Below are 10,056 nucleotides of genomic sequence, written 5' to 3' on the forward strand. Positions count from 1 at the left end.
TGTGTGTGTGTGCGCATTCAACTCGGCTCCGCTGTCCAGCTCGCCGGATGACGTCAGCGCTCGGGAGCCGGGGAGTGTCGCCGGCCTGGCTCCCCGCCCGGTGACGTCTTCCGCGGAGGGCGGCCACGTGACCCAGCCCCATTCACAAAAAAAAAAAGTCGGCGCGGCAAACTCCGGCTACTCTATATAAGGCGAGGCGCCGCGTCCAGCCAGCAAGCAAACTGCACCAAGCCACCCAACGAGAGGGGGGGGGGGGAAAGAAGCTGCCAAGCAAGCAAGCAAGCAAGCAAGCAAGCAAGCAAGCAAGCAAGCAACTAACTCACCCCGCCAGATCCAGCTACCTTTGGGATATAGGGGGCCAAAAAAGGACAACCCAGACGCACTGAAAACAAGATTTGGTTTGCAACCCGCGCCGCTTTGGGTTTGGCAAGCGCCACGACCGCCTCCCCGCGGGAACAAAGCAGCGCCCGGGGTAGCACGCCGCCGCCGCCGCCTCCCCCCCGCCCGAGAGCAGCGGGGGCCCCGATCCTCCCGGCGACGATGGTCAACATGCAGGTGTGCGCCCTGGACTGCGAGACCCTGCGGGGGCTGCTGGAGGACCGGGCGGGGCAGTGCCTCCTCCTCGACTGCCGCTCCTTCTTCTCCTTCAGCGCCTCGCACGTGGGCGGCTCCCACAACGTCCGCCTGAGCACCATCGTGCGGCGGCGGGCCAAGGGGGCCGTGGGGCTGGAGCACGTCCTGCCCAGCGAGGAGGCGCGCGCCCGCCTGCGCAAGGGCCTCTACCACGCCGTGGTGCTGCTGGACGAGCGCAGCGCGGACCTGGAGGCGCCCAAGCGCGACAGCGCCCTCCTGCTGGCCCTCAACACCCTCGGCAGGGAGGCCCGCGGCGTCCGCCTCTGCTTCCTCAAGGGTGAGTGAGGCCCTCCGCCTGCTGCCAGGAGACCCCCACCCCCCCCGCTCACACACCAAGCTAGAGCCCCACAACAAAGGCTGTGCAATAATTTCAAGAGAGAGGTTCTCGAAAGAGAGGGAGATGTTGAACGGGGAGGTTTTAGTTCCCACTCCTCATTAAACCTCGCCCCGACACACTCAATAAAGGAAGCCCCGGACCTCATTGTTGCAAGATCTGAGCAAGGCTGTCAAAGATAGGACATTTTGGAGGGCTTTCATTCATAGGGTCGCCATGAGTCGGAGGCGACTTGACGGCACTTCACACACACACACACACAGGGAAAAACGGGGCGATGTGATCGGTGTGTGTTTAGGATCCTTGTGGCTAACTGGAGTTCCCCCCCTCCCGTACATTCGCCCACAAACCCCATGGCTAAAACGTACTGCTCTGAAAATAGCTAACCACCCCATCTTTTGTTTTTCCAATTTTCTTCCAGGAGGATACGAAGCCTTGTCATCTTCATACCCGGAGTTGTGCACAAAGCCGTCTGCTCCCAAGGGCCTGACTCTGCCTCTCAGCACCAACAATGTGCCTGGCAGCACAGATTCAAACTGCAGCTCCTGCGGGACCCCTCTGTACGATCAGGTCAGTTGCAAAGCATCAGAGTCTGGGGGGAAAATACAATTTGTTCAGCAGTTAGCTTGGAAATGATGTGTCTGAAATGAGGGCACCCACAGATATATCCCATTTGGAACCGTACAATGTTTGAAACAAAACACACGTTGCGGGTGACAAGACAGCAATCGTATAGAGACAGAGGCGTGGGAAGCTATTTTTGAAGCAGGATTAATGGATTGCGTTCTTCTCTCTCCTCTATTTTAGGGTGGTCCAGTGGAAATCCTACCTTTCCTGTACTTGGGTAGTGCCTACCATGCTTCCAGGAAAGATATGCTGGATGCTCTGGGGATCACCGCCTTGATCAACGTCTCTGCAAACTGCCCGAACCATTTTGAGGGCCACTATCAGTACAAAAGCATCCCCGTAGAGGATAACCACAAGGCTGACATCAGTTGCTGGTTTAACGAAGCCATCGACTTCATAGGTAAACGACTTTTCTCTGTGCAGACTGCAAGTCACAGTATTGAGCTTATATTATCCCTGGGAGTCAGTATCTTAACTGGAGCCTCTAGCCCCTTTAAAATCGAGACGCAGGATATTATATCTTCAAGGATTAAAATAGCACGGCCTGAAATAAATCTGTAGCTGTACGGGCGCTTGAGCTACACGGGATGATGGTGTTGTCAAATGCTAAGAACATCCATGGGTTTACATAAATAACTGCATCGGCTAGTAATTTTAGCCAGGGCTGTCCTGCTGACACCATTTTGAAATGCAGTTTTTCCAAACAAAGAATTAGTGGCCAGTGGGCAGAGAATATAATAATCCTCGGGTCAAAACCGAGTATGCATAGCCACTGGTTTGCAGTTGTCCTTTGTGCCTTGAGCTCCATTCCCAGCAAAGTAGCATAACACCGTAGATTCTTAGGAAGGGTAACGTTGAAGGTCAGAGTGAAGGATTTTTGCAGGAGAGCTGCCTGGTTGTTAATATGGATGTTCTACTCATTTGCAGACTCTGTTAAAAATGATGGCGGACGAGTGTTTGTTCACTGTCAAGCTGGCATCTCCCGCTCAGCAACCATCTGCCTCGCTTACCTTATGAGGACCAACCGAGTCAAACTGGACGAAGCCTTTGAGTTTGTCAAGCAGAGGAGAAGCATCATCTCCCCCAACTTCAGCTTCATGGGACAGTTGCTGCAGTTCGAGTCCCAGGTCCTGGCCCCAAATTGCTCGGCGGAGGCTGGAAGCCCTGCCATGGCGGCATTGGACAGGGGGGCACCCACGACAACTGTCTTCAACTTCCCAGTCTCCATTCCCGTCCATCCTTCTGCCAATGCACTAAACTACCTTCAGAGCCCGATCACCACTTTGCCAAGCTGCTGAAAGGCAGGTGCAAACTGACTCTCGACACAAAGATCTGATACTGTGGCTCTTATCTCAAAAAGTGCAATAACCAGGGGGACAGTTAACCTTCGCTCACACAGGTTTCCTCTCCTCGCGGCTGCAAAGCAATACAGAGACATCAGCACAGAGCAGCATCTCTGACTCCAGAAAACAAGGTTCTTTCTGCTAGATTTTGCTGAGATGTATGTTTGACCAACGTTTGGATGCCTACAAAGGAGACGAAGCACAGTGAACATTGCTTTTTACTCCTGAACTATTCCTCTTGCTGTTTTCTGTCTCCTTCTGTCCGTCAGTCTGTGCTTTAGTAGCAAACCTTACAGTATTCTCGTTCCTGGGTCTACAGTGGCACTGTCCCCTTGTGTAAGGAAGTCCCGGTATTTATTTATTTTATGGTATAATGCAGTGTGTGCGTGTGTTTTGCCTTTATAAGTCTCAAGTTTCATTTTTTTATTCCAAAAAAAAAAAAAAAACACCAAATACCTCAGTGTTTTTTTTTTGGGTACTGTAATACTGTAAATATATCTTAAACTGTTTCCTAAGCACTGACATTGAAAGCACAAAGGAGTGTTTGTGGCTGTGGTTGCCAAGGGTGGGATGTTTGCTGATTTATTTATGATGTGAAATAATATATTTCTTCTTACGATGGAAGATCTGGGGGGGTTGTTTATAATTATGACTTTTTATACAAACGGAATAAATTATGACATTTCTATTAAAGACGTATTTCTGAAAGAGTTTTCTTTCAAAGCTGACAAATGACAGCGGTGAGTCCAGAAAGCCTGCTAGCTAGCACGCAGGAAGAAATTTCTGCTTCATAACAGATTGCGTTGTGGAGGGAAGTGGTGCCCGTAGTGAGTCCAGATACTGACATAGCCCCAAATGAAAAGGCCTGTGCTGTGATTTGGCGAGGATTACAAACAGGTTTGCAGTCAAAGGTCTCCGCAGAAGTATTGATCAAATGGCTATTGCCATGAGGAACAAAAGCTCACATGCAGCCGTGCATTCCTCAAAAGATGATTAGCTGCACTGTCAACTCTGCCTATTCTGATCACTTGCTGGGAAGGGAAAAGGGGAGCTAGATTGCATATAGTAGTCCTTGGCCCATAACCACCACAAGCATTATCAGATCCAATAGTGTAAATTTTCCTCTTAAGTGGCTAGGAGAACACAGCAGTGGAGGGGCTGGTTCAGCCAGCGTGGTATAGTGGTTAAGAGCAGTGGACTCTAATCTGGAGAGCCAGGTTTGATTCCCCACTCCTCCACGTGAACGGTGGTCACTAATCTGGTGAAATGGGTTGGTTTCCCCACTCCTACACATGAAGCCAGTTGGGTGACCTTGGGCTAGTGTCAGCTCACTTGAGAGCTCTCCCAGCCCCACCTATCTCACAGGGTGTCTGTTGTGGGGAGGGGAAGGGAAGGTGATTGTAAACCGATTTGATTCTGCCTTAAGTGGCAGAGAAAGTCGGCATATAAAAACCAACTCTTCTTCATCTTGCGGGCCCTGATCTCTCAAGTCATTGTGAGGAAGCATCCAAGGACATCTGTTAGGACATTGCAGCTTCAGTGACCGTTAGTGATCTGAGGGACAATACTTTTACATTGCTTAGGGTCTTAATTCGGTTTCTCTTGAACCTATCGCCCGTGTGTTAGGGCAGGGCTGTAATTAGACATTTCCCAGATATGAAAAGTGAGACTGGCCTGCTCACCTGGAGACAGTGACTTGCACAAATCTTCCTGATCTGCTCTGCCACATGCTGCCTTGCACTCCCGTCAGCTGAGTTACAGAGGCTGGGTGTGGGGGGTCTCTTGTTTTCTCCTGGACCGAGAGCATAGATTCTAAATCGGGAAGCAAGAGCATCTCTCACTTGTGCTGAGCCGTAGAAACATAGTGGCAGTACTAATGGCACCCATGCATCCTGGTTCTCTCCCTGTCTGCTATGAGGGCGAGGTGTATATGCGTGTGATGGCAAAGGGAAAAGTGCAGCAGAGAACAGCAGAAGAGGCTCCCTGAGATGGAGTTTGGCTGGCCACTGTTCGCAATCTCAGTCTTGTTGAATGATAGCGAGGTGTTAGTACTGATGCCTGTTTCACAGAGAGTCTAATGAGAGGCAGTCCCTTGCTTAAAGTCTCTGATTGTGATAATAATTCCACCCAGTTTTCTTAGGGGCCACTTCAGTACATGCAGGGTAATGCTGCATACTGCAGCCAGCAGTATCTATGCAATGCCAGTTAAATCAGTTTGGTAGGAATGACGCATGTGCGTAGGATTGTAGCCTGCATGTGCTTGGGGTGGTCTTTATTGTGTGTATAGACAATACTTGCATGTGGGATATTTCAAAGACTTACCGATTATTCCCATTTTGTGAATGGGCAACAGAGGCCACCCAATTGTACCTTCCTTGAAGCCAAACAGTGAGGCTGTGGCTAATCAGGAATAGGAACACACCCACTTTTAGTTTCAAGGCCAATGTCCCATTTACGGGAATAAGCTCTCTTTCACACGCTGTTCACCCTAGGTCTCAGACAAAATCTGTTCCACAAGAGCCATCTTTGCCTTCCTTTTTGGGAGTAATTAATGCAGAGTTTTGTTTTGTTTTGCCGTCGAGTCGCAGCTGACTTATGGCAACCCAGTAGGGTTTTTGAGGCAAGAGACATTTAGAGGTGGTTTGCCATTGCCTGCCTCTTTGTAGTGGGCCTAGACTTCCTTGGTGGTCTCCTATCCAAATACTAACCAGGGCCGACCATGTTTAGTTTCTGAGATCTGACCAAGTTGGGTTAGCCTGGTCTATTCAGGTATGGGTGTTAATGCAGTTAGCTGTGCCAAAAAAGAAAAAAAGAAGAAGCACAAATAGCCATTTAAGCTTTATGCCTTTAAAGTCCAGCGGCTCCCATTCTGCTTTTCTCTTTCCTACAGGTCATCTAAGACAGGCTTGCACAGGTGCAAGACAAGAGGAGCTTTTATCCCAGTGACTTCATCGGAAGTGTGCTAATCATTAAACCAAAGGCTGAAGTCCAGGGTGACGTGTGGCCCAAATGAAAGATCCCAAATGTTCACTGTGTACATGGACAGCTGAATAGCATATTCACGAATTAACTTCTCTATATCCTCTTCCAAACTCCCATCTCGGTAATGTTCCTAATATAGCTTTTTTTTTCTTTCTTTGAGGGATTTTGACAGAGTAGCTCCAGCGGTCAAAACCTCAGGAAGCTCACTGAGCGATTTCAAGCTGGTCATTATCATTCAGTGTAGCCTACCTCGCAAGATGGTTGGGAAGAAAAAAAGCACAGTGGGTGGGCAAAACCACATATATCATCCACAGCTTGTTGGAGGACGGGCAAGATAAAAACGTAACACAGAAAGAAAGAAAGGAGTCTGCGAGGAACTTTATTCTTCCATGGAATCATGTTGTCCCCACCCCACCAACCCGCCCCCGCGCCACCCTGGTTATTTCTTATGTAACAGCTATTTCAGAATAAAATAGCAGTCTCCCCCCGCCCCCCGTGCTTGTGATGTGGGCTGTACAATGAGACTCCACCTTCAAACCAAAGCTCCGTCAATGGAAAAATACAACCTTGGCAGCCCCAGTCAAAAAGAAAGAAAGAAAGATTTCGCCTGTTTAATTGAATTTCCAGTAGGATTCCATTCCCCTGTGAGCCGCAGGAGCTTGGTTTTATGTATTTCACAAAACAACAGAAAGCATTACCTGGCAGCCTCTTGACTTTACAGTCTAAGCGAGCACCTGACAGAAGGGCACAAAAGAGCCATTTGGGCATGATTCATGTTCCAGAACAAACCCATCCCAGCTGGTTGCTCTGAGGCACAAGGCCATACAGTCACTTTCGAAGGCTTTTCCGTTATTTGCATTCAGTGATTTATTACAGAGGGGAAAGCCAAAGTTATTATTTTTTTTTTAAAGGTTCTTTTTCCTGCCCCTAGACATTCCCTAATATCTCAGCTAGAAACTGTATACATCCATACACACGCACATATATACATGCATAATAATTTGCTATGCCTAGTGCAGAACTTTTACCTAAATTCACAGCATAGACACCCGGCCAGCTCTTTATTTAACTCTCTTTATAACCAGGGTGTTCAGACTGTCTCTCCGAGTCAGTGCTCTTCATTATTTCCCCATTTGAGCGAAACACAAAAGCCTGCGTGTGTAACTTTAAGATTATATAAGTCTGTAATTACAGTTGCCTATATCCCCATGGAAACCACTAGGAGTTTCCCTTTTGTGAGGAAGGCAATAACATCACTTCCTGCTGCTGACAAAACAAGTTTCTCACGAAGTGGTAAAAAAGGCCCGTTCAGCGTTGGCAGGAACCTGCTTCAGGATTAGCTGGTTGCCATGCAGTGCTACAAATGCACACACACACACACACACACACAACGGTAAACATTGTAATCATTGACGGGTCCACAGGGGGGGGGAAAGCACAATTCCAGTGTGAATGATCAGACAACTATTGAAGCCCACAGAGATACATACAAAAAGGGCAAGATGAAGAAAACACCACCAACATGACCCAGGAATTACAGTATACATACAAGCATATAGATAAGGTTGCCAACCTCCAGGTTGATCTGGCGATACAACTGATCTACAGCTTACAGAGATCAGTTCCACTGAAGGCAATGGCTGCTTTGGAGGGTGGACTCTATGTCCTTATACCTCCCCTCCCCAACCTCACCCACCCCAGACTGTACCATCCAAATCTCCAGAGCCAGCATGGTGTCGTGGTTAAGAGCGGTGGTTTGGAGCGGTGGAGTCTGATCTAGAGAACCGGGTTTGATTCCCCCGCGCCTCCACATGAGTGGCGGAGGCTAATCTGGTGAACTGGATTTGTTTCCCCACTCCTACACATAGGTGGCCTTGGGCAAGTGACAGCTCTGTTACAGCTCTTTCAGCCCCACCTATCTCACAGGGTGTCTGTTGTGGGGAGGGGAAGATGATTGTAAACTGGTTTGAGTCTCCCTTAACTGGTAGTGAAAGTCGGCATATAAAAACCAACTCTTCTTCTTCTTCCCAGGCCGGAGTTGGCAACCCAGCATATGACATACATGGGATCTAGAATTCTAACCATAAACACCCAGTTAACTATTTCCAGGTGTATTCCTTGTGGCACAATGTTTTCGACTTTCTTTAGCAGATTGTCTTTTAAAAGAGAGTTATGTGCATGCATGCTACCTCATGGAATCATCTTTGCTACCAACCCACAGAGTACCAACAGTTACATTACGCCATCCAGGTAATTACTGAAAAGCAAAATTACATCAGATGGATGATGAGCTGGGCTCATTTTGTAAGGGGTTGTTTGTGCATGGCGTGCCTTTGGTGCCACCGGATCAGGAAGAAGCAAGTCTTATCTGTGCTGACCTCAGTTGGGAAGTTGTTAAACACAGCCTTAGCTATGTAGGTCATTATGGACTAAAGCAAACTGTCAGTTTTCCTCCTTCATCGTTGGCGACACCAGTAATTAAACTAAATTTTGTCTGTGCTGGTTTACTGCAAGTCAAAACAGACATCATGAACATCTGACATACGTTGGCTGTGCTCATTGGTTTCTCTCATAAAGACATGCTTGGGATATAATAGCTGTCTTCTTATGGGATTTCCCTGGTTAATTATCCTACCCTTGGGCTCATACACATTTCCTGGCAAACAGAGAACTACAAAGTGATGGGCTTCCCCTTTCAAAACACTTCTGCAAAGGAACAGAAATATGAAAAAAAATCTCACTTGTAGTTGTGGGTATTAACTGGCTCCTATTAGAGTGGTAAGCTGCAGTACTGCAGCCCAAGCTCTGCTCACGGCCTGAGTTCAATCCCGACGGAAGTTGGTTTCAGGTAGCCGGCTCCAGGTTGACTCAGCCTTCCATCCTTCCGAGGTCGGTAAAATGAGTACCCAGCTTGCTGGGGGTAAAGGGAAGATGGCTGGGGAAGGCACTGGAAAACCACCCCACAAACAAAGTCTGCCTAGTAAACGTCGGGATGTGATGTCACCCCATGGGTCAGGAATGACCCGGTGTTTGCACAGGAGACCTTTACCTTTTTTTTAAATCAGAGTACACATGGCTCTCAGATTCTGTACAGGGATTAAGGAGCTGTGTCAACTAAAACTGTCTCAGAGGAATCACACTTTACAATGCAAACATGGTTGCTCTTTATGAGCCAGTGTGGCACCGGTACTTCTGCCCACAAACTCATAAAGTATGGAAGCTGTACAACCATAGCCTGGGAACTCTGATTGGGGCGCATGTATGGGAGTGTACTCACATACACAGGAATAGGACATCTACATTTGATAGGGAAACACCACTGTACATGTAAGATGCAGGCATCATTTTTGCTGCTTAAAGTGGTGCTATAGGCAGACTAGTTAGGGGAATCTTGCAAGTCAAAGGAACTAGCCTAAAGTACGGCAAAACAAGGTTATCTGAAGACTCAACGCTCACAGGGTCAGATAACCATATGTGATCAGCTATCCATGTGAAGTACCAAGAGGAACTTCAAGTACACATAGAGAGGATTCCATAGGGTTATAACCTAGCCCACATATACCACATGGGTGCTGCTTTATATTGCTCCTGATGGTGACTGAATCCACATGATAAGTCGTTCATGTGCATCGGCCTATCAAGGGGACTGGGTGGTTTTCTCTCTCCTACCCTACTTGTTTTATTTATCACACTTCCTCCGAGTGGGTTTGTCCCATTTTATCCTCATAATGAGGTTGTCAGTTGAGTTAGGCTGAGAGGTAATGACTGGTACAAAGCAACACACTGAGCTTCATGGTGGAGTGGAGATCTGCATCCTGGCTGAAGTCCAATAATCTACAGCACAAGAGCCAAACTACATGTTTGGGTTTCATGAGATGGGTCCAGGTTTATTGGGTTGGGTCTGGGTTCCCCGTAGCTGTACAGCAGCTGTGGAAAATGGCTTTTAAAAAAATAAAGGAGAGCCCAAACAATCTCTGAAGGCCACCGTAGAGGGAGGAATGGCCCCTGCCCCCAAGCCATTTTCCTGTGTAGAAACAGTGCTGGGGAGAGATATTTCCCCATTTTTGCCACTTAATGTCATAGAATACGCCATATGGAGCAGCAAAATGGGGAAATGATTCCCTTCAGCATTGTTTC

General features: G+C 48.0%; 1 protein-coding gene across 1 annotated transcript; it reads left to right on the forward strand.

Annotated features, from left to right (window-relative positions):
* Positions 1-540: 540 nt before the first annotated feature.
* Positions 541-2,980, forward strand: DUSP1 (dual specificity phosphatase 1). Its single transcript, XM_056856239.1, has 4 exons — positions 541-910; positions 1,389-1,537; positions 1,775-1,994; positions 2,522-2,980. The coding sequence occupies exons 1-4, from the start codon at positions 541-543 to the stop codon at positions 2,890-2,892; spliced, it is 1,110 nt and encodes a 369-aa protein (XP_056712217.1). The 3' UTR covers positions 2,893-2,980.
* Positions 2,981-10,056: the final 7,076 nt, after the last annotated feature.

Source organism: Euleptes europaea, chromosome 1, assembly GCF_029931775.1.
Source record: "Euleptes europaea isolate rEulEur1 chromosome 1, rEulEur1.hap1, whole genome shotgun sequence".
Classification (NCBI taxonomy): domain Eukaryota; kingdom Metazoa; phylum Chordata; class Lepidosauria; order Squamata; family Sphaerodactylidae; genus Euleptes; species Euleptes europaea.